The sequence below is a fragment of the Colius striatus genome, chromosome 11, assembly GCF_028858725.1.
Source record: "Colius striatus isolate bColStr4 chromosome 11, bColStr4.1.hap1, whole genome shotgun sequence".
Lineage (NCBI taxonomy): Eukaryota > Metazoa > Chordata > Aves > Coliiformes > Coliidae > Colius > Colius striatus.
The window spans coordinates 25,680,312-25,704,835 of record NC_084769.1 but is presented as its reverse complement, the minus strand read 5'-3'; the positions used below and the strand labels follow the sequence as shown (position 1 = coordinate 25,704,835).

At 38.5% G+C, this 24,524-nt stretch overlaps 1 protein-coding gene across 3 annotated transcripts; it reads right to left on the bottom strand.

Annotated features, from left to right (window-relative positions):
- Nucleotides 1-10,245: 10,245 nt before the first annotated feature.
- RBM45 (RNA binding motif protein 45) lies at nt 10,246-24,456 on the bottom strand. 3 transcript variants are annotated; one of them, XM_062005011.1, is made up of 10 exons: nt 24,021-24,456; nt 22,438-22,560; nt 22,201-22,327; nt 20,901-21,011; nt 20,386-20,565; nt 19,342-19,471; nt 19,091-19,187; nt 18,586-18,752; nt 17,011-17,208; nt 10,246-12,867 (listed from the first exon to the last, which is right to left on the bottom strand). In XM_062005011.1, the coding sequence occupies exons 1-9, from the start codon at nt 24,396-24,398 to the stop codon at nt 17,016-17,018; spliced, it is 1,506 nt and encodes a 501-aa protein (XP_061860995.1). In that variant the 5' UTR covers nt 24,399-24,456; the 3' UTR covers nt 10,246-12,867; nt 17,011-17,015. The 3 variants fall into 3 exon arrangements, with proteins under 3 accessions (XP_061860995.1, XP_061860997.1, XP_061860996.1); XM_062005013.1 differs by having other exon boundaries at nt 18,586-18,749; XM_062005012.1 differs by lacking the exon at nt 10,246-12,867 and having other exon boundaries at nt 16,646-17,208.
- Between the last annotated feature and the right edge of the window lie 68 nt (nt 24,457-24,524).

Sequence of the window (24,524 nt, the reverse complement as noted above, 5' to 3'; positions counted from 1 at the left end):
ACGGCGGCGGGCCCTCTCCGCGCAGCTGCGAGGCGGCGCCGGGGCTCGGCCCGGCATGGCATGGCATGGCTCGGCATGGTATGGGTCGACATGGTAGCGACGCGGCACGACACGGCTTGACACGGCTCGGCACCTCGTCAGCGGCTCCAGCAGCCGGACACAAGTTGATGGCAGGCTGTCGGAGAAACGAGGTAGCGGTAGGGACGGAGTAAGGGGCTTCGGTTATGCGATCAGGTCTAGAATTAATCTGGAAAACACGTGGCAACACTAGGGACGTGCCGAAGCGAGAGGGATCTCGGTGCCACGGGTGGGAAGGCGGTATCAGATAAAGAGATGCTACTGAGAGACGCGGCGTCAGCACAGAGCAAGGCCGTCAGCAACTGCCCTAAGATTGGTCCCTACATTGGCTTGATAACATAAGTATGGTACCTGACATCGCATCACACTGTCCCCCTCCCCGCAGCTTTCATTGCATTAGCTGATTTGGTCTTTGTCATCCAATAATGGGAGGTTGTTGAAAAAAAAAAAAACCCAAAACCCAACACATTGCATTATATTACTGTTTAAATCTGTCAGACACATTACTCCCTTAGTTTAAGCTGTATTAGCTTTCTTTTTTCTCTTTTATTTTTTTCCCTATAGATCCTCTATTACATCTTTCATGTCATCCTCCATAGCACAGGCACTCCATTGGAAATGGGAAGCTGAACTGTTTTGTGCAGAAAAGCTGCTGTCACCCTTCTGTGGAGGAGACAAGTTGCAGACTCACCTACCTGGTTAATGACTCACCTCTGGCACCCAAGTCCTTTTGCTCTCCCTGTTCCCAGGGCTGGCATGCTGGCCTGTCCTCAGGGGATGGCTCTGAGGCCTCTCTTAACAGACTGGACTTCTCCTAGCTGTCCTATTTAAAGCCTCCAATTTAGCTCTGCCGTCTGGTTTGTGGTAACAAGATGGGAAAGCAATATCTTGTTGTCCACGAAAATCAGTTGAGATCTCTGGAGAGCTGGACGTCACTGCCAGCAAAATTTCAACAGGGGAAGAGGGAAAAATAGCAAATTCCTTAAAAAAGTAGAGACATTTACAAGATTCTAAAAATCTGATTTCGACCCTATACTATTCACTAAGCAAAGACAAAAATTCTGTGTGATTCTGTTTCTCAAACTGACAGTTCCAGATTGGGCAGCACTGTTGTGCAGCAAAGGATCATTCTGGGGACCCTGGCATACAAAAAGCCATGGCTGTTTTCCTGTCAAAGCAGACCTCCAGAGAAGATTCCCTTGACACAGTGCAGCTTTTAGGATAAGTTTCTCAGAAAAAGAATACTTTATTCTTTCAGCTGAACCTGAAAGTCTCATTCTGAATGTCGTTGAATAAAGTTAGGGAGCTCATTAAGTAACACACTTTGTTATTTTTGGTGCTCAGTTTCCAAGAGCTGAAGCAGGAAAAACATTAAGTGGGATTTTGGGAGGTGTCAGTTTTCATATAAATTCCATGGAAAGATTCAGTAACAAGCCATGTACCCTATGGAAAGCTTAATAATATCAGTAGCATAGTCACTTATTTTTCACCTAAAATAAGTATTAGGAGATAAAGCACGAAACTCTCAATTGTGTTTTAAAGACACCATTCAACACCACCATTACTCATTTCAGTCAAGAGGCCACTCAGCATCTGTGACCTGAAAATGCAAACCACAAAGAAATTGGAGAAAACTGTGTTGGTAATGAGCTGACCTGTTTCTTAACTTATTCTCTAACATTCTCTGATGATCATGATACCAAATTCCTAAGTGACTATTCCACAGAGATTTTTAATGTATTTTATTTAATTTTATATTTATTTCATTTATTTTACCAATTCTCCTACACTTAAACTAAGTAGTAAAAAAATGTAGAAAGGCAGTTTAAATGTTTTGTTTAAATGATACAGTTATGTTACATTATGGTGGATGACAAAATGCTAGTAAAGTGTATGCACACACAGATACCCTCCTCATTTTCTAAGGGCTTTTCTATGTAAAACTTTAGTCCTGAAAGAAGCCATAATTTGGATGGATTCCTGTGGACATTTCTTGGATAACTGCAGAAGATTATAACTATATAACTTCAGAAACACTGGCAAAAAAAGCTAATATAAGCTCATCCTATGCAGTCTTACAGAAAACCTTTTGAAAAATCAGTGTGTTACCCAATGACATGAGAATTTTTTTTCACTGATTGTTACAAATTACACCATTGTGAGCAAAGGTTTGAAATGTTGATGAAATGCTGAGGTAAGAAAGTAAACATGGGAGAGGAGCTATATTCTATTTTGTCCATCCTAGAATTTGACCTATCTTTCTCAAGTTTTGTCTCGTTAGTAGTTGGGAGGCATGTTCTCCAAAAGAAAGCTATATAGTTTGATTGTCCATGCAAAGGTAAAGCCCCCATGGGTTAAACCTGCAAAGAAAGGTTTAACCTTTAAACCTTTAACCTGCTGCCTTTAAGATGGTCCACTCTTTAAGTTGGGCAGCAGGGAAGTTTACTAAACATAATATGAAATGTTTGCTTACCACCCATACACAGAGGATAAACAGATCTATGGACATTGAAAATATTTACTTACCAAATCTTGAGAAAATATTTTTATTTTCTTCTGTAGTGGCAATATTGTTGCTTCTTTACTACCATTCATTGTTAGGGTTTGTGTGTGTTTGACAAAATAGTACCCTTAGGCAAGGCATAGGTAGCAGGCACTTTGTTGTTTTGTTTTGTTTGTTTTTTGGGGGGTTTTTTTGTTTGGGTTTTTTTTGGTTTTTTTGCAAATTACATCCTGTCTTTTTTTACAAATGGATTCAAATCATGCAAAACTGTCAGAGTACAGCAGTACTAACCAGTAAACTGGAATTGTTTTGAATAATGAGGATAAGGTAGAGCACCACAGAGCATTAAAGAGTGTCTGATAATAAAACAAATTAAGCAGAGGAAGAACTCAGGAGGGAGTGGGAGGCTCATAGCTGGTGGGTGCTGTAAAGGCAGCAAAAGGCAAGTACCAATGAGGTGGAAACTGGATGTGCCCTGGAGTATGGGAGTGCCAAAGAACTGAAGGCTATCTCCAAGAACCAGAAAGAACAGCTGCCTTCAGGACCAACATTAGGTAACTCCATTCTGAGTAGGAAAACAGATCAATATCCTCTTTCTTTCACAGATACTGACCACTTAGTGCAACATTATTTGCTTTCTTCTTTGAGTCCTCCTTAGTGCTTAAATTTTAAGAATACTCTTGGCCAAGCTCTAGTGCACCTAAATAGCCTAAAATTACTTGTGTGAGAGCCAGGAATATTCAGAGTTTCCTGATCATGCAAAATTACTCATGGCAAGCAGAACAAATGCTGACTCTTGAGCAGTTGTAGGGGAATCTGACAGTGATGGAGCAATGAGACAACAGCTGAAAGTCTTGTGTCAATAACAGTAAACTAATGTAAACAGTAATGAAAATAATCCCAACTAAATATAAACAATAATAGGCCGTATATTAGCCTTTATCATTTGGAATCATTGTGAGTAGTTTTATGCAAACATTAGCTGAGTACAGAAGCAGTCCAAAAGGAAAACAGTGATAGAAATTACTCCAAAAGCAGATGAGAACAAAGTAGAACAGCTCATTACATCCCTATGTAAATCTCTTGTACACTTGAGTGCTGTATATAGTCTAGTTTCTTCACACAAAAATTCAGAACCATAAAATGCATGTACACAGCTAGAAGAATAAATGCAGAGGTATAGGAATACATTTGTGTGAGGAGATAACTTCTAGCTGGAGAACAGACTGTAAAAGGATTGTCTTCTGATCTATAAATTCCTAAATGATATGTAGGAAGCCTACAGGAAACATCACATGCTATTTTTCATCACACAAGACTTCAGGAAGACTCGGTAAACAAAAAAGTAGTGGTTTTAAAATGACGGCTGGGAAGAACTTTTCCATACAAAGTGTTATTAAACAGGATCGCTTGCTACTAGACACCACTATGGAATAAGAGACAAATGTTTTAAGCAGGGATATACAAATGAATGAAGGATAGCTGTAGCTGCTAAGCACAATAATTTCCTTTGCCATTCCTGCTTAACAGGTGCCTACCCAAAGCCTGCTGGGAGTCACCTGAGAAAAGCCATCCTTTATCTGCCCTGTTTCAAAGCTCTTCCGAGCACCAGTTTCCTGCCACTTGTGGAGAAGAGGACATCAGATTGAATGGACTTTCATGCTGGTCCTGTATGGCCACACAGTTGCTTTATTATTTTCTTTCTGCTCCATTAGGTGTCAGAAACCAAGGACAGGCAGCACCTCTAGGTATGGAAGCATACTCTTGCCTTTACCTATTTTCCCTGTGAGTAAAATCAGACTCTTGGTACATGATCTCGCCCTTTGGGTGCTTTTCCACTACCTTAAAGAGAATTTGGAAAAACTGTTTTTATCTTCTCAACATTCTGCTCTTCAGTTTCAATAGTGGTAACCCATATGCACTGATCACAGAATGGTAGGGCTTGGAAAGGGCCTTTAGAGATCATCTAGTCCAACCCCACTGCTCAAGCAGGTCCACCTAGATCAGGTCACACAGGAATGCATCCAGGAGGGTTTTGAAAACCTCCAGAGAAGGTGGTCAATTCGTTTCAGCATAATTTTTTTTTTTTGCTATCCTTTATACAAGACTGAGACAACACACAAGAGAAATCCTAAAGTGTAACAAAGATATGCACAGTACATAATGAAAATACTTTCCATATTCCTAGATCATCACAGGAATAAAATCTAAACTTTTCTCGGATATTCTGGAAGAGAAAAGGATAATGATTTCTTCTCATTGAAGAAACTCAAGGGGACATAAAGCATGCAGAGATGCTTTAAAACTCAAATTACTATCAGGTAGACATATGACATAGATAAACACAAACTTATTGGAAGAGTTTTATTAATAACATCCCAATTAAATACACAAAACTAGAAATCAGAAAAGCAAATCTGAAATGCAGTTTTTAAAGAAGAAGAAGAATCCCTGAAGACAAATATATGATGAATCAGCTGGAGTGGTTCAATCTCACATAAATAAAATCCATGTGGCTGATTGAGGGAAGATAGCTAGCTATACAGACTAAGATAAGTTTGGTTTGTATTTGATGTCACCAATTAATTGTAGTAATAAGATAGTAGTATTTCATTTATTTTTCCAAAGCAACAGATTTTCTGTTGTCTCTGTTATTTGTGACCTGTTGGGATGCACCCAAGAGTGCTGAGGAAGCTGGCTGATGTGGTTGCTAATGTGGTTCTCCATCATTTTTGAAAAATCATGGAAGACAGGCAAGGATTGGAGAAAGGCCAATGCCACTCCAGTCTTCGAAAAGGGAAGGAAAGAGAACTCAGGAAACTACAGGCTGGTCAGCCTCACCTCCATCCCTGGAAAGGTGATGGAATAACTCATCCTTAATGTTGTCACCAAACATATAAAGGAAAAGATGGTTATCAGGGGAGTCAACATGGATTCACCAATGACCAACCTGATAGCCTTCTATGAGAGTACAACTGGCTGGCTAGATGAGGGGAGAGCAGTGGATATTATCTACGTTGACTTCAGTAAGGCTTTTGACACTGTCTCACATAACATCCTCATCAGAAAGCTCAGGCAGTTTGGCTTGGATGAATGGACAGTGAGGTGGACTGAGAACTGGCTGAATGACAGAGCCCAGAGGGTGGTGATCAATGGCACAGAATCAAGTTGGAGGCCTGTGGCCAGTGAGTTTCCACAGGGATCGGTTCTGGGGCCAGTTTTGTTCAACATCTTCAACAACCTAGATGAGGGGACAGAGTGTACCCATCTTTGTATCCTCATCCTTTAAACATGCAAAGGAAAATCCTACCATGACACTTGTGTACAGATAACCTGTGTCAAAAATTCTGGCAATAATTTTAGTAGCTATTGTTATGGGGAAATGCTGCAAATTCTAGTTGTCCTCCAGCATTATTTTAACACAAGTGAATTCTGAATATAAGTTAATTCTGTGGGCCTGATTAAAAGTTAAAAATGTCAGTGGGTCAAGAAATAACAGTGCATGTTCTCCGATGATTTCATTTTGTTGTTTAAATATAACTCACTTCTGCTATCCTTAGCTGTAACAGATGCATTAGGATGGGGGTTTAGTGTGCCTAGGATGTGGACAATCAAAATTCTGATACTTCCAGCAATCTTACAATTTTTGTTTGTGAAGTTGCTTGTAATTTAAATTTCAGAACATATTTCCAGTATGTATTTGTATCTCCAATAGGAGTTTTGATGTTCACGTACCTGAATATGCTGTTAACATTGTACTGTATTTCTTAAACTGGCATCTGAAAGAGTTGCTCGTTAGCACTTTCCGAAGACAGAACTTGGTCAGAAGAGTTGGAAGAATTCCCAGGCTATCTTCTGTACTCCCATACTCAAGATTTGTAAACATTTTTTTCTAAATATAGCATAGGGTCTGGTCAGCAGTTAACTCTTCAGTCTTAGTAAGGTCTTGCAGATATTGAATGTTAGCATTATATTAAAACACTTCATGTTGGGTGAAGCTCCACCTTTTCAAGCTCCACAGAGTTTGCAGACTTTCAAGAAAAATTAATAAGAGAATTAAGGCTTGGGAGCAAGCAGATACATATTTTTAAAGTAAATGAAATAAAAGTATTATACCAATATTTAATTAATCTGATAATGGTGTGTATAGTTCAAAGCAACAGGCTCACCATCTATGAGATATGTGGTTTGTACACTACTGAAGTGTTATTTTCAAGCTGCGATTTACAACACTGATAAAGAACCAAGGCCATAAAGGCCATCATCCCTCTGAAGAGCTCCTCTTTAAAGCTTTCTTTAGAGCATTTCTAATCAAGCAGAGCAAGCAGCTGAACCTTGTTTTATGTTCAGCTGCACACTTCTCTCCCATCCCCAGCAGAGCTGCCTGACACAGAGCTGCCTCCTTTTGCCCCACCAGCTTCAGCGTCCAGAGCCGTCTGAAGCGTCTGGAACCACTTGGAATTTTTTTAGTGTAATACAATATCACACTGGCTGAAGGAGGCCTGATCCTGTCCATGACCCAAGCTTCTGCTCCTGTGCTCATCCCTGACAAAAGCAGAGGCTATGGATGAGCAACCTGATGCATATTTGGGCAGCAAGTTGTTCAGTGAACTCCAGACAGCTGAAACTGGGAGTTGGATGTCAACACAAGGGAAGGGAACATGGCCACCACCGCATAGCAGAGAGATGGAGAAATTACCCAGCAAGATAAAGGAGCTTAACAGAAAGCACCCACTTTTGAATAACAGATACTGCTTTAAAAGCAATTGTGGTGCCATAATATTCATTATGTGTGACAATGTATTTCAAAACAAAAGAGGAATGCGACACAAAAGTGATGTTACTTAAGATCATCATAAGGCCTTCTGTAGATCATTGTGATAGACATCCATCCAGAAGGCTCCAAATCCCTACATCCAACCTAATCTTAAAGTGTTTGACTTCCAAAGCATCACAATGTCTTTTCTATCTTGAGATATGATTCACTTGGATTATCCTGCTTTTTACAATATCTGAGTTGACTTTCCCTCAGGAATGCTCCCATGCTTTGCCTCTTATTAGGCTGTTTTCTGTTCTGTTGTCTGAAAATCAGAACTCCTTTTTTATCATCTCACTTATTTTGGGGATGTTTTTGTCCCTCTGTCCTGTTTTTCTTCCTAGTTCTTGCTCTTCATTTCACTAAATCTTTTACAGAGGAATCACACAATGCCAACGTGTTTTCAGGTGTCTCATGGCAAATTTCCATACTGGGCATGATAATTTTAAAGCTATTTGGTTACTCTTGCATTTGCAAAACTATAAAGCGCCTTGGGAACAGCAAGCAAAAAAAAAAAAAAATCAGAAACAGACCCGCGAGACTTGTGTGAGCAAAACCAGATCATTTGCGCTTGGAAACTCGGAGGGGAAGAGGAAACGGATGGTTTAACAAAATAACTCGTCGAAAAGATGCAAGTCAATAGGAGTCTGTCTTCTGTACATACCTTTAGATTAATGAATTATGTGATAATGATGAAAGTCGATTAAAGCATTTTAAACTGTCTCTGCAATTGCCGCAACTCCCGACACCCGATGGCACCCGCGGGCCGCTGCACCCTTTCGCCCCTCCCCCACCACGGCCTTTCGGCCGCTGCCGCCAGTCCGAAGACCAGCGCCCTCTGCTGGACCCGGCGGGCACCGCCGCGCTCTGCGGCGGGCACCCGCTGTCCCTCCGCTACCTGGACTCGGCAACACCGTTAACCCTCCTGCTTTCACGTATAATAGCTTCTCCCGGTTTATTTTGGAAAAAACTTACCGGCCCAACTGCAGTGCAGATATGCCGTTATCTGAAACGCTCAAAGGGAACCTTTGACAAAGTTTCAAGTGAATGTTTAACAAATAAAAATCGAAAGATTAGAGAAATGTTACAGTGAAAAGATGAAGTGGGTAGTTTTCCTGAACTACACCTATGCACATAATTGTGCGCTGGTTTTCACCATCAATAGCTTCCACTTACATATAATTATTCTCTCTTCTGTCTCTCACTTACTGCTACAGTATTTGAAAGAGTGTCTGGCATTACAGACAACAGATGGTATCTCTGTAGATAGAACATAAATTACATGACAAGAGCACCCTGCATCAGGAAACGGGTGGCTAACAGGAAGAAAGAGGAAGGATGCAAAGGAAATCCAATTCCATAGCACAGTGCAAACCTGGGCTCTGACCTCACGAGAGGTACTCTGATACTGGTTTGTACCACCAAAGGGCTCGAGTAGGAGTCTCAGGGCTCAGTGAGGGGAACTAATTGCAATCACAACATGCAGATGACATTCAGAATGCACAGCCTTCTTGAAAACAGCCTTTTTTTTTACTTAATGATCAGAAACACCCTAATGTAGACATTCAGGCAACATAAGCAAATTAGTGTCTTTTCTCCAGTTACTCAAACAAAAGGCTCCTCTGCTGACCAAGTGGTTATGACTCAATAAATGGATAAAATAAATTTCTACTGGGCATCATTTAGCATAATGTATGAAATCTGTATTACCTCATTTTCAATGGACAGAAGAGCCCCATTGAATGATAACAGAAACTGTGGCTGACAGAAACAGCTAAAATGTGAGTCACTTACAGACAAGCATACTAAATTCGAGTTACGAACATTAAAGCCCTAATACTGCAAAACAACACACACAAAACCAAAGTTTTGCCCAGTTCACTATTTTTTTTTCCTAGAAAAGCAGCTTGTCACTTCTCTGTAGTGCTATGTAACAACTTAAACAGGGAATAATAAATATCATAATCAAAAATTCTAGGGCACTTCAAAATAACAAAATATATTTACACAAACTAGTATTTAGCTGGAGACTAGTACATCAATGCATTCAGGGAAGACACTGAACTCTGAGGAGAGAAATAATGATTTTGCTTTTAAGGATTTATTTTTAAGTGTTACTGGAACACTACAAATGACTCCACGTGAGTCACCTCATAGACTGTTTCAATAATAACTAAAAGGGAAAGATACCACCTGCTTGCAGATTGGCTTCTTAGGGCATCTTGAAGCCTCAATACTGAAAATGGGGAGATTTCTTTCCTTTGAGTATCAGCCAAATTCTCTTCAGTTTAAGACCCAACTGAACAAGCAGGCGAGAAAGCTCTGTAGCCTGAAGCACAACTATCCACAGAGCACTGATCTTCCTTGTTCAAGGGAGCGTAGCGGCCCACTATTCCCACCAACATACAGTAATAAAAACAGAATTGAGAACAACTAGAAAATGGCACCATTATTTCAAGTTGTAAAAGGTATCTTTTAATCCTCTGTGTGTATTGAAAGCTCCCTCAATCAGCTATAAGGATCATTCTAATACGATTGTTCTCTTCCAACTTTGGTGGCCAAGCTCAGACACCAGTCACTTCATTTTGAAGTGTTTACACTCCTGAGGATGTTTACATCACCTAAACACACTCACAAACAATCTCTGGGCAAGAGTCAGAGGTAGGATTCCAGTTCTCTGGGCTCAATCATAAACCTGTTTTGTTCACTATGCAATTTCTGACATCTACAAATTAGGCAGGAATTTTACAGCCTGCTTGAACTGAGCAGCCCAGATTCAATCTCCTTCTTAGTGCTGAATGAAACAATTGCTCTTGGGGAAAAATGCTGCTGGTGAGTCATCAAGGACTGCATCATAACATGTCCTAGGGGAATGGAGAGAAGGCAAAGGAGGTTTCTTAGGCAACCTTTATTCTGCAATGTCCTCATGTTTAAGCATTTGAATTCTAACATTCCTTTAACATAAGAAACAATATTGCTTTGTGGGTTTTTTTAAAATACAGTTTCTGGCACTTTAAATTTAAACTTTGGAAGCAACTGCAGTGACAACACTTATTTTCATATACCCTCATTAATGCAAAAACCCCAATTTTATGGATACTTCTTTTTATAAAAAGCAGGCAATAAAGACAAGACAGTTGAATATGGCTGTATCTTGTATTAGGGCCCCATTTACTAAATGCTTCAAAATATTTTCTGTACAAGAAACATTATGTACACTACATGTATTATTCTAATCTCATTAATCCAACAGTAGGGAAAGTCACATGACATTATTAGCTGGCTAGTCTAGGTTTGTGCCCTATCAGTATTCTTAGCTGACTGTGAAGCCCTGAATGGCAAAGTTGTAAATTTTAAGTAGGCATATATTTCAATTGAAAAGATTGTATCAATCTTTCTGCTCCTTCTTCTTTCCCCTGACTCTCCAAATGCCAACCAAGGGCACTGCTTTAATGGGTACATATATTTTGCTGTTGGAAAACAATGGAGAAAATTAAACAGAGTTTTGCTTACATCTTTCAGCTACTTAAAATTGGAGTTATTTTCAAATACCTTCTTGATTCCTCCTTCTCTTTCAAAAACAAAGAAACAAAAAAACAGGCTGTCCTGGGTAAAAAACACAGCTTAAACTAATGAAGATACACAACACAAAAATCACTACTTATACGATGCTGTGCTTCTGCACTCAGTATTGAGATTGGTAAGGTACAGGTCTTGGAGCATCATAAAAGGTGGTTGCAAGGAAATTTTCCTGGTTAGAAGTAGAGATTTTAGAACAAGGGGCTGGAGAAACAGAAGGTTAAGATCATGGAAGAGGAGGATGATCCTGGAGCTCAGTGAACTGCATAGAAATCAATGCCAAAGGCTGCTCAAGGACAGTGGCCAGCAGGACCCAAGACTGGTGAGCGAGGAGCTGTGCAGCACAAATGGAACTTTTGCTCAACCCTCCCGACACCAGCAGTATCTGAACTAGTAAGGGAACCTAAAGCTACATGAAACTAACACTGCTGAGAGGGGATGGAGAAAAGCAGGTAAGTGTATGAAATCAGTCAGGATAAAAGCTCAAATCTTGTTGGTCCTTAAGTAAACTCCACTAACCAGATTACTATGGTCTAGCATTCACTCTGTCTCCCCAGGACCAAATCCCCCTTATCAGTGTAATTAACTGTCACATTAAAATTGCATACATTGGCCATGTCTACTCTGAAACCCACTTCACTATTCCATGCCTGGTAACTCAAGAGAGTAAGACATGCATTCTCACCCCTATCTTCCTGTGAGCTCCTGGAAGGAAATCTTCCTTAAGGTGCTCAGAGCCAGAGCAAGTTACCAGGATGCTCCACTGTCTCTCTCCATACTGATGATCAAGGGACCAGGATGCGAGACTCTGGGAAGCAGGATGCGAGACTCTGGGAAGCAGGATGCATGCTTGTGCTCTAGAGTGCATACAACTAGAATTTATAAATTTTCTCTGTATAAATTACTTTAATAACCAAGATATTTTCAATTTAACAAGTACTGTTTAGGAATACACAGAAAAGTATTTAGCATTTGAAAATTATCTGTGCAAATACTTATTCAAACTTCATTTAATCTTCATTTACTCTTCATCAATGCTGAAAACCTGCTGAAGCTGCTAAATTCTTAAATTCTTATTTAAACAATATATGCATATTTGCATTGAAAGCTTCTTAAAAAAAACCCACAAAAACACACTAAAAAAAGAAAAAAAAACAACCCTGAAGACCAAAAGAATCTCCAACCCTCCAAAACAAAAAGACAGTCATAGACTCCATACTTTCCCAGCAGTTATAACCAAAAGATCCCAGGATAAGAGAAGATAAATGTAAGTAGCTCTAAGTCTGACCCACAGTCAAATGTCCTTTTCACTAAACAGCATACAAACTTTTTGGCCAAAATCAACAAAATATTTAAGAATGTGCTTGAAAAATTGTCATGATTACAGTTATTTTCTTAAATCTAGCTTAATACTGTCAAGGATTGCTAGCAGTTTTTTTAAGAGTTACTTCATTTTCTTTGCAGTTACTGCTGTACTTTTGTATTCAATGCAATTTAGATCATCAAAATGTCTTTTATTCTAACAGTTATAATCTGAATATAATCAATTAAACAGTTAAACCACAAAACGCTGTCTCCTTTATTTCCTCCATCATTGTAATTTCCATCTTAGAGGAGGAATTCAGTTAAACACAAGAGAGAGGTTTCTGTTATACAAGATCAGACTACTACAAGAACATCCACCAATTCACAATTTTTAATGCCTAGATAATTTTCAAAACTATTATGTCTGCATTTTCAAAACCAGAAAGTACCATATATATGGATATCAGCTAAATAAATTAAAAAAAAAAAAAAAAGCTGTCACTGTCCACAGGAACCATGTCTAGTCACGTTTTCAGTCAGTCAGTCAGCCAGTCAGATAGCTGAGGGTCATGTCATTATTTAGTTTCTGTAGAAAAAACACAAGTACAAAAATAGTATCAAAAAGCAATGTACCTATTTTTAGTTTATTATACATGTAACAAAAACATAATTGTTACAACAGCATATAAGTAAAGTCTTTATTATTTAGAAGAATAACATTAAGATTTTATATATGTTTCTCTTGACTTAAAGTACCTCGTTTTCTGAGCAGTGTGTGAAACCCATACATTTTTCTGCAGTATACTGTTGATACAAAACATGGTTAACTTTTTTAAATTCTGGAGTATATTTCAGCTACAACACAATTACTTTAAAAAAAAAAAGTTTTTTACAGATTAATCAAATATACATGTTAAACTTCACTATTTTAATGAAGTTCTAACTAAAAAATGAATGCATCAGTGACTCAAGGGTTCTTCAGGACAAAGATAAAATACAACAATAAACAAACATTTCATGACAGAATGTTTTTCAACTTAGTAACTAAATAGTTATTTAAAACCAACATGAAACATTTTCAGAAGGGGAAAAATGCCACAAATCTCTGGTGCAAATGAAAAGCCACTCAATCAGTGACGATTACTGAGAGCCACAGAACTCAGCTGCAGAGATTTGTGTTTGGTTCTAACATAGTGCTAGTTAGAAGCTCTGCTTTCTGGGCACCACTTGAAAGCTTTGTGAAAAATGTTTGGAGTGGCTTTGGGTTTGTTGGGGTTGGGATTTTTTTTGGGGTGGGGACAGGGGTGATGGTATTTAAATAGAACTGTTAGGCTGCAATGAAGAGATTAACTGGAATTCTACAATACATTCTTCTGAGAGATATAAAATTCTTTCCTTCCTCTTCTGAGTGACATAATTCACACAACAAGCATCAGACAACTGCCGTGAGAATGTACAAAAAATATACTCAAAGCAGTGCAAAACCCTGAGTATATAGCACAAGCTGGTCAACATCAGTAACACTACGACAGCTTCTGCTTTCAGCACCTGGCTAAAGTAGGAATCATAGTTGTATTCTCAAGCCTATACTGACTCCCAGCAAGAAAGTTTAAAGAGATTATTTCAACCATTAATACTTAGTGTAAGAAGGCAGAACCTCACTCCCCTCAAAAAAAAAAAAAAACCAAAAACAACCAAAAAACCTTACATTAGAACTTAAAAGTGGTTAACAGAACCTTATTGGTCAGTATTTCCATGATTTTCCTGCTACTTTTAACTACTTATATACACAACTGAATTTTCAGGACTGGGAGAGCCAAAGACTGTAAAGTTCATTAGATGAATTAGAGTACTAATACACACACTCAAATTCTCCTGATAAACAAAGGCTATTGTAAGACTGCCCTTAGGATCAAAAGTTTACATTGTAAATGGTGGATGTCAGGAGGTTGGGACATCCCTTTTTTCTGTAATAGCTAGCAACAGGACAAGTGGTAACGCGATGAAGCTGGAACATAAAAAGTTCCATTTAAATATAAGAAAAAACTATTTTACTGCGAGGGTGAGGGAGCAGTGGCACAGGCTGCCCACAGGGGTTGTGTAGTCTCCTTCCTTGGAGGTCTTCAAGACCTGCCTGGACACGTTCCTATGCGACCTCATCCAGGTGAACCTGCTTCTGCAGGGGGCTTGGACTGGATGATCTCTAAAGGTCCCTTCCAATCCCTACCATTCTATGACCATTATCAGTGGCATATCATTACCACAAAACATTTTTAAGAAACAACTTTTGTAAGTTATATTTTTAAAAAATTGTTTATGTAAAAAAATCTATTTGGGATTAAAAAAGTCAGATAAAAATTATGTTGAAATAATAAATATTTCAAAATAAATATTTCAAATTTAATTAAGCAATTGCATTTGCTTTCTTTTCATATAGATTGTATTTAATTCACAATCTTATATAGAAAAGATTATTGCAGAAATCCAGTCACATGGTTCGAGATAAAAGGCAATACAACAGACTTAAAGGTTTTTCTTAAAGAGGCAATGACTTCCTTAAGTGTATATACATAGAAGTTTTAGCTAAGATTATTTCCTCCAGCTAAAATTCAAGAATAATCACATCTCACATCTTAAAACAAAAAATCACAGTATTTCAGAGGTAGAGACAGTTCTATCTATGCACGTGTTTATGTGCATTACCTGCACAACTTAAAGCTTCAACTGAAAGCAAAATATAAGTCTCTGAACTGCTGCAAAACCTTTTTTCCTCAGAATCAGGAACTTGATGTACAGGATGTAACAAGAGTTTATTAGTTGATGCTTATGGCCTGTGAAACTTGGCTGAGCTCCTGGAGTAAATTTATAAAGCTGGAACTTTGCATATGTAAGAAGATGTTTCTTCAACTGTGACCTTATTTTCCCCAATTTCTAACTAGGCAAAATGGCACAACAGCAAATGTGTACATCTGATCTCCACCTTGTAAGGCAGTTCAAGTTTCTAAATAGTCAATAATAGGTATATATTTAGAATTATCAAACATCATTTGAAATACAAAGTAAGTTTTAGCCTTCTGAAAATCCCATTTGTTGACCAACTGCACCATTTGTCAGCTAGAGACCTGGTATCTCCTCAAAAATCGCACTGGAAAAATGTGTGCACACACATATGTGAATTTAAAAAAAAGAAGAGTCAAGTTTAGACTGACAATCAGAACAGAACCTCTCTGTCCTCTCAATTTACCCTTCTTAGAAACAAAGAAAGAAAAAGTAAGAATAAAACATCTTTCTAATTTTGGATGCAGATTATATCTACACTTTTCTAGTAACAGTTAGCATTTCATCACACTTCCCATCATTTTTTTTTCCTGTAGTAACCAATAAGCTGGCCTTTTATTATTGGAAATTAAAGTCACATTAAAAACAATCAAAACCTTTGTCCAAAGATAAAAGCATAGGTACAAGTTACTCAAAATTGCGTTCACCAGAGCTGCTGATTTTAAAATGTTTCAAATTATTTTTAGCTATATTTAATGCAGAAAAAGAATACTCAAAATCCCTTTTTTAAAAAATAAGAGCAAGTTGTGTATAAAGACTAAGGGCCACCTTTAGCAACTGTTGCTTCTCAAAAATAACAACATGAAAGTCTGGGGAAAAAAGGAGGAAAATAACATTGTGAGCAAAATCTTAATTGGTCTTTACAACAAAGAGGATCTACACAAACAAAGGTACGGAGAGTGAAGCTTAGAAATAAAATACTGATGTAAAGAGAGTCAGGATTTCATATGATGTTTTCTGAATGAGTTAAAGCAGAACTGTATGGCCCCACAAAGCTAATACAGTTATTGAAATTATCTGGAAGCTACAGTAATATGTGGAAGTTATTCTGTAGAAAACAGGGCTTAGCCTTTCCTCCCCCAACTATATTTCTCTATCAATAACAGTCTAACGTTAAAAAAAAAAATCATATTTTTAATTACTATAATTTGAATCACACAAGTGTTTTTAAAAAAGTCCCTGAACTCTATAAAACCTCTCCAGGAGCTCAGCCAAGTTTCACAGGCCAGAAGCATCAACTAATAAACTCTCCAACTAATTATCTTAAACAGACACCTCAGTCCCTCCACAACAGATTCTGCAATATTTTCTTCCCTATCACACATTCCAGTTATAGTTGATTTCTGAGAATCCAGATGACCCAAATACCTCAAAACCTTTGGTTTCACCTGGTAACCTCCCCAACATCCTTTTTATATACCCTTTCCTTCCTCTGCCCTTTGAAGGGCTGAACTCTGCATCCTTACCCAACACCATTGTGAGGGCATGTATTTTTAATGAAAGAAAGACACAAACACAAGCTGATCTCAGTTCCATTGTTTATTTTTGCATAGTCTTTTCAATGTTAACTGACACTCTTATGTACATAAAATTAACATATTTAATATATATGAATATCCAGATTAATTTTAACCAATTGGTTCATATTTGTTCAAAAAAAATACAAAAATAGACTTTTACCCAGATAAAGTGTATGTGTGCATATAAAAGTGTACACATACCCATATATACACACACACACGTGTATGCACACACAAAAATTAATTTTCAAGTTATTAGCTAAAAATGAAGTTTATCATACATGATCCCATCTAACTTCAAAATACTTTGCCTATTGCTATTTCAAGTAGATGAACTCCACTTTAAGTAACAACTCAGACTGGGTACTCACCCTGATCAGTAAGTTCTCTGTCGTTTGTTGGACTCCTCTGTAGGTGAGTCTGCCAATCTTACTTTAAGCCTGACACCGTTCACAATCTTGCCATGCAACGCAGTTATAGCATCACTGGCACTTGCTCTGTCTGCAAATTTTGCATAGGCCACATTTTTTCCAGCCACAAGGTAAACTTTTATCAAGTGTCCAAATCGACTGGAGGGAATAAAAAAAAAAAAGATAATTTACATTTTTTGCTGCAACATGGAAAATAATTATGCAACACCAAGTTTACAGAATTTGGTAGCTGCAAAAACTACACTCTCATGGGTATGCCACACTTTCCTGAGATGTCCTCTTTGAAAACTCCCAATTCTCATATACTCTTCTCTATAATGCCAGACAGGAATAGAAACATACCGAAAAGTTCATAGGCAGTGTTTTCTATGGAATATTCCCATTCATCCACAAGCACCAGTGATTTATCTCTTACTTAAATGAATATGTAAAGCTAATCAATACCATAGTCTCCAAACACTATGTAGCATTCAAAAAACTCCATAAAAACAAAAAAAATCCCCAAAACCTCAAACCAACCAAATATACACACAAATCATCAGATAATTTAGAGGTTAAAATTGCATCTCACTTAAATGAACTTGCTCAGTTGTGATTTATCTTTGAAAAGGTCTCACTGAAATGACTCAGAACAGCTAATGCTTTCAGGAGAATCCCATATTTCCAAGTCCTCATGAGACTCTTAGGCAGTTGCCTAAAAAAAATGTTTTTAAAATATCCATTACATAAGTGTCAGGGCTAGGATACATTGTCTTTTTCTTCTCCAGTAACTGATTTTAAAAATCCAGTATATCAAATAAGTACAGTTTTAAATTCCACACAAGTGTACACTGCATCTTTTCCTTAGTGCTTCGAAAATATTTTGGCTTTCCAAAGATTTACTGCAAATGCCAGCTATCAGAAAAGAGGAAATGTCTTTTTCTTCAGTATACTAAAAAAAAAAAATAATGTGGAGAATACCTGAACTATAGACTTGTTTTAAATAGGGAAAAAACTGTCTCTTAAATCTTTGCTCCTCTTATGGAGTTAATGTGAAAAGACAGATGAAATAGTGTCAATAAGATCCAAAACATTAAAGTGTCTCAGGTTGTATCAGAAAAAAGCCTCCCTACATTTACTTTCCTAGGTTACTGTGGGAATTTATCAAAATACTTAAATTCCTTACAGAAACGTGTACATGCCAAATAAATCCAGCTACTAGAATCAGATGTACTACCTTTTTGGGTAAAAAAAAAATGTTAAGACATTAGACATTTTACTTCAGATTACATTAATCAATAATAAAGCTGCTGTACTGACAACATTGTGTCTATGCCTCAAGGTGAATTGTGCTACACACCTCTTTCAAAAGTAAATGTTACCTACTGGTCACTTACTACTTACTGATCATTGTGCACTGTCATTTATGGAAAGAGTTTTCAAGACGACAATCTTCTTTATTTTCAACACTTATTTTTAAATAAGTCATGGTTATTTTTCATATTAGACAACAGTCATTTGTAAGCTGAGTCTTACCAGAACACATCCTCCAGTACATTTACAGGTAAAGGATGGGGATGAAAAAGTATGAAAAGCCTTTCCTTCACAGAAGTATCAGGTGGAACTTTTTTTTTCAGTGGTGGAAGTATGGCATCTGTTTGCGGCTGAATTAACTGTGAGCCACAAGTTCCTCCAAACGTCTGCTGAAATAAGGGTAGGGGGGAAAAAGGAAGTAAAAAAACTAACTCATGTGGGAAGAAAAAGTAATTTTTCCCTTTTAACAATTTTTGTCCCCATCATAGGACATAAACAGGCTCTGCTAGCTCTCAATTAATTTGCTTACTTATTTAATTAAATCAGGTAAGAAATTCAAGTAAAGTCAGGCACGCTTACAGTGAATAAAAATGTACAAATCAACTACAGGTATATCTTAAAAATGTAGTTTCTGAAACAGTTACAGAAGAAAGTGAACAGTATAGGTCTTTACTGACATACAATCCAGAAGAATATTAACAGTATCCATTATATTGCATTAACTTACAGGAGGTGTTCTGTACTGCTGAACAATTGCATTGTTATTCCGTAACACAGATGACACGTGAGCTGTTACCAACTGTGTTGCCATTTTTCTGATAAGGCTGCAAGCAGAAGTGATAATAAAGTACTTTAAAGGAAGAGCTAAGTTACTGTAATCTCAAATACAGTAAGAGAAAAGAAGTTTTAACAAACATTTAAAAGTATTTCCTTTACTTTCCAGAACACAATACTCTATCTCTGCATATGGGTACTTACTCTGAGCTATCACTCCCATCTTCCAGGAAAATGACAGTTAATCTATTTCCAGGAGGATACTCAAAACCATGTAATTTATACTTGGCATATATGGCTGAGGCAGCAGTACTGTACTGAATCACAGCGTACCCTGCAAATACAGTGCATGCAGTTTCAGTATGATATGGGTAAACACTAACAACAAACTATGCTTTTACAAAGTAATATGACTAAACCGCTCATTAAACACTGATGACACAAAATTCTTAAGTCTTTTTACCACGTATCACATTAAGTAATAGCAACATCAGTAGCATTTGTAAAGAAAACTTCAGTGGAATTAACTAGTGACAGATCATCTATATTTATGCTGATGTGAAAAGCTAGTAGTAGAGTGAAAATGTGCCTTCTCTAACCCTGAATTAGAAACACACACAGTTTCATTTTTAAAATGCAGTTCTCTCATCAACAGTGAGCTACAGGTATTGTAAAGGTAGAATTTAAGTCTCTGAATCATTTCCACTTGAAGCTTCTTGGAGAAGAGACCTCTTTCACAATTTTCTCAGCAACAGCAAAACAAGGCAAACCTAAACAATCTTTCCAATACAAAACATGATTTGCTTTGGAATGATTTAACTCAGCTTACTGATGTGAGCTTCTAAGCACAGACACACATACCCTCATTTCAAGATGAAAACTCAAAAAAAACTGTTTAGAGAACAGATTTAAACTACATGTCTAATAACTTTTGAAACTTCTCCATTTTCTCTGCCAAAAATTATTCATTTCATTGGACCAAAAAAAACACTTCTCGTGGTTTTGATTCTGTCCTTCTTGAGATTCTATTATCTGAAAATAAAGGTATTTAAGGCCATCTGTAAGCAAGGGTTCAAACAAATGCAGAATTTTGGCACTTATGCATCAGTGATAGCAGCTGCCATTGATACATGAAACATTAATTCTTTCCAGTAAGTGTACTGCATTTTGCAACACAAAATCCCAAGTATAATTAAAAGGCATACTCTTCACAGAAAGAAAAAAAAGTCTTTCTGTACTTTTACTTACCACTATTGGTATGAGGATCTCGCTGAACATCACAATATTCCAGTCCCGGAACTAGATCAAAGAGGGCAAAAAGCTGCTCCTGGACAAAGGGAAGCCGTGACACCACTGACAGACGTTTAGAGACTGACTCCTGAATTCTGCTCTCATTTTTTTCAAACCCACAAAACTCTGGGTGTCCACCTGAAGAATCAACATAAAAATAAATAATTCGAGTCATCACACTAGCATACCTTTATTTACTACATATTTTTCATCTTTTTTTTTAAAGCAATCTAATTCAATTCTATACTCAAGGCAACATGTTTATTTCATCAATGCAGGTCACAAATAATTAGTCAACTAGAGCTAAGTGAGCTGTAAAAATACAGAAATTAAATGTTTCGATCATTTCTAACTCTTAACATCCAATCTACTATTTGAGCTTCTGTTAACTTCCCTTCTTGCAAGCTGCATTCTTACTTTGTGACCATACTCAAGACTACAAGTCATTTTTAGTATAAAAAGCTGTGACTTACAAAACAGAAGTGTATTTCCTCTTGGTTCTTGCCTCGTATTATTACTATAATAATCATGTTCAAAAGACTCAGATGACTTATTTTTAGGTTCGGCCAAAATGGCCCTGTAGCCTGAAAGAAACAGCCACACATAGACCAGATCTTCATTCTGCAGGTACCGTATTTAGAAACATATTATTCAGTAAACCCAGTAAGTGCTTGCTTTAAGAAAATACTATATAACTCCTCAAGTTTGCTGTAATTGTGTGAAAGTTAACAGCTTCCACATGGAATGACTCCTAGTCACAAGTTCAGCACAACAAAGTCTACTTGCTGCGAGTGACTGAAGCAATGACATGAACTTCTGTGCTATAACAGCAGTTTAGATATGTTTTGCACTGATCTAGCTTTTGTTTTTATGAAAAGAAATAGGTATTACTCTCAGGCTATCCAACTAATTTCATTTTAACCTCAAAACAAAATAAAATTTAACTGCTAAGACTCATATTCCTATGCGAGAATTGTCACAAATGTATTTTTTTGTAGCACCACTGATGAGAAATACAATGTAGAGCTACCACATATATTACTGGAGAAAAAATGAAACACACAAGAATAACAAAAACAACCCAACCACACCCACAGACCAAGTTGCTTCATATTTGTGATTAAGCAAACTTCAACAGGAGATTAGACTGAAAGGCTGCTGTTAGGTTTCTCCATAGCCTTTCTTCCGGATAAGGACGGTCCACTCCCTCTGTCTCTTCTCACAAGTCACACGTTACAGCCCCTGATGACATTGATGGCCTTCCACCCTACTCACTCAAATTCACTAACACATTTTTGGTACTACAGCATAAGTGGTAAATGGTTAGCATTAAACAACACCAAACAAACAAAAACTCCCAAACTTCAATTAGGATTAATTTGATCTTAAATAAATGTAAGCATAAAAGATAAAAGAATCCCTACAGATTAACAAATATTTAATATAAATTCTTTTTTTATCAAATACACACGATTAAAAAATGCATATTGCCAGAAATACACTGAAGTTGTGTTTTCCTATGTATGAAGCCTACATTGAAGGCCAATAATGCATGAAAGAAAATCTGTTGTACTGATCTTACTTACAGTTTGGTCCTGCAAGAATGTAATCAGGTAACTATTCTTAACAAATGTTAAGAATATTACTTTTTGAACTTGGTTTCAAGATATGATAAATAATTTATCTGAAAAACAACCCTAACAAGTAAAGGTACATTAATGATGATACAACACTTATTGTGAAAAACTTGAGAGAACTCAGTAAGATTCTTACTTCGATCACACTCTTCAATTGCTCGGGCCGCTTGCGATGGTTTTAAATACCTCACATAGCCCAAACCTTTACTTTCTCCAGTAGTCTTGTTTTTAATAATGCTGCAATATTCAATGTCTCCATACATCTAGAACAATTAAAAAGTATATTAATTTACAGTATTTGAAAATGCCTTAAAGTTCCCTGTGTTAAGCCCTTCTGATAAATTAAGACAAAGGCAATTTGAAATAACAATACCTTAAACTTCTCTCGCAGATCTTCCTCTGTATAAGATTTTGGTATCATAACAAAGATTCGTGTAAGCTCCTCATCTTCAACATCTCGGTGGCTTCCAGACGCTCTTGACTGTGCGATAAACACCTAATGAGATAATTACATAGACATTAAGTACCGGAGAAAGGGTCTTAACCACATTATCAATTTATTAAGACTTCTTAAACTATTTTATTTGCATTTATCTTTAACATAACCTAGTTTTCTTAACACGGAAAAAATAACATCTCTGATCACGGATGCACCTGTGACAAAAGATCTTCAAAATGGTTTCTCAAATAGGACAGAGACCAGTACAAGTTCTCATTGGAGATAATGAAGAATATCAAAGTCTGATTCAGTAATATTGCCAGTGTCACAGGTGGCATTACTGCAATAGGCCTTGTATAGCAGCAGCAACAAAAAATAAGCAAGCAGGCAAACAAAACAGCCTAATAGCTTATTAAAACCTTGTAATTGCTCACTGCTCTGTTGAGCTGAAGTCAACAGGGCTAGTGCTCTAAGAAGGACTGTAATTGCCCACAACTGTTAAAATCCTTTTTAAAATCTTTGAAATAATTGTACCTCAGAAGACAATTTAAAAAATCCACAATAAAAAACACCCAAACAAGTAAATCCAAATCAATCAAATAAGAAAAATAAAAACAACCATCAAAGTAAGTCTCTTATGCAGAAGTAGCAACTAATTTCACAAAGTTCTAATTTTTTTTCTAAGATTAAGCAATACAACTCTGATCTTTTGGTTGCTAATGGTAAGTTCCTCAGAAAAGATTTTACTGACTCAACTGCATTTTCAAACGAAACATGCGGAATCTTCTTTCACTGTTCAAAGTCACTCCTATCTTCTTAGCACTTGAGGAACATGAAAAGAAGTGGACGAAACCTGACAGTTCCATAGATTTAAAAAAACCCCACAGAATTGTGTTGAAAAACTGTACACAAGCTACAACACCAATATATGCTTAGAGACCTCTATTCACATCGATTTTGCTTAGAAAACTTGAAATATACCAGTTTTGTATCTTTCACTGAGACTCCCTCAAGGTTAAAACAAACCAAAAACCAGTCTCTAATGTCCAGGTACTGCATGTTCCCCAGGCCTGCTGCAGCTTAAGGCACAGGTGGGATGTTCAGGCCAGGGTGGCACCCACTGCGGCTCCTCCCGAAAAGCATCGCTAAGCCTGTAAGCCCCACAGCCGAAACCGCCCCGGGTTTGACCCACGAGGGTGAGAGCATCAGCAGCTGCGAAAACAGGCCGCGTGTCTGACGCTCTCTGCAGCAGCTCCTGCCCCCGCCCGGCAAGCCGGCCCGCTCGCTGCGGGTTCTCCCGGCGAGCCTCGGCCCCGCCGCTCCCTCCCTACCTAGGGGCTTCCCCTTGCCCCTTCGCACACCTTCGAGCGGCGAGCTCTCGGCGCGGCGGCCGCGGCTCATCGCCCTTCGCGCCCGCCATGCCGGGAAGGGAGGGGGGTGCCGCGCGCCGGGCTCCTCTCGCTCTGTCGCCACCAGCCCCACTCCTCGGCAGGAAGCGGGCGGCGCGGCGCCGGTACCTTGATGGGTTTGGTGTCTGGGACCAGGCTGCGGCCGTGCATTTCCTCCATCGCCCGGCAGGCCTGCGAGCTGCGAGCGAACTTGATGAAGGCGATGCCCCGTGACTCGTTGGTGCGCTTGTCCCGCAGGAGCCAGATGTTCTGGATGTCTCCGAAGGGGGCGAAGCGCTCCCGGATCACTGCCTCCCCCGTGTCCTTGCCCAGCACCACGAAGATGCGGCTGTTGGGCGGCTCATCCAGGCACTCGGCCGAGAGGCGGCAGCCACTGCCCTCCTCCATAGCGGCGCCGCCAGACTCGCGAGCCACCGGGGACCGCTGGCTTTTCTCGGAGGCTGGCGGGGAAAGACCACTGCGGCCTTTGCGCCGGGGAGACAACATGTCCTCCGCCGCCGCCTCCTCCCCCGCCACGCCGGCCGCGCCTCTCTCACCTCCCCGCGCCCAGTCAGGGCCGCGGCTGCTCCCGCGGCGGGCGGAGTCTCCCAGCAGCTCCACGCCCAGCCCTCG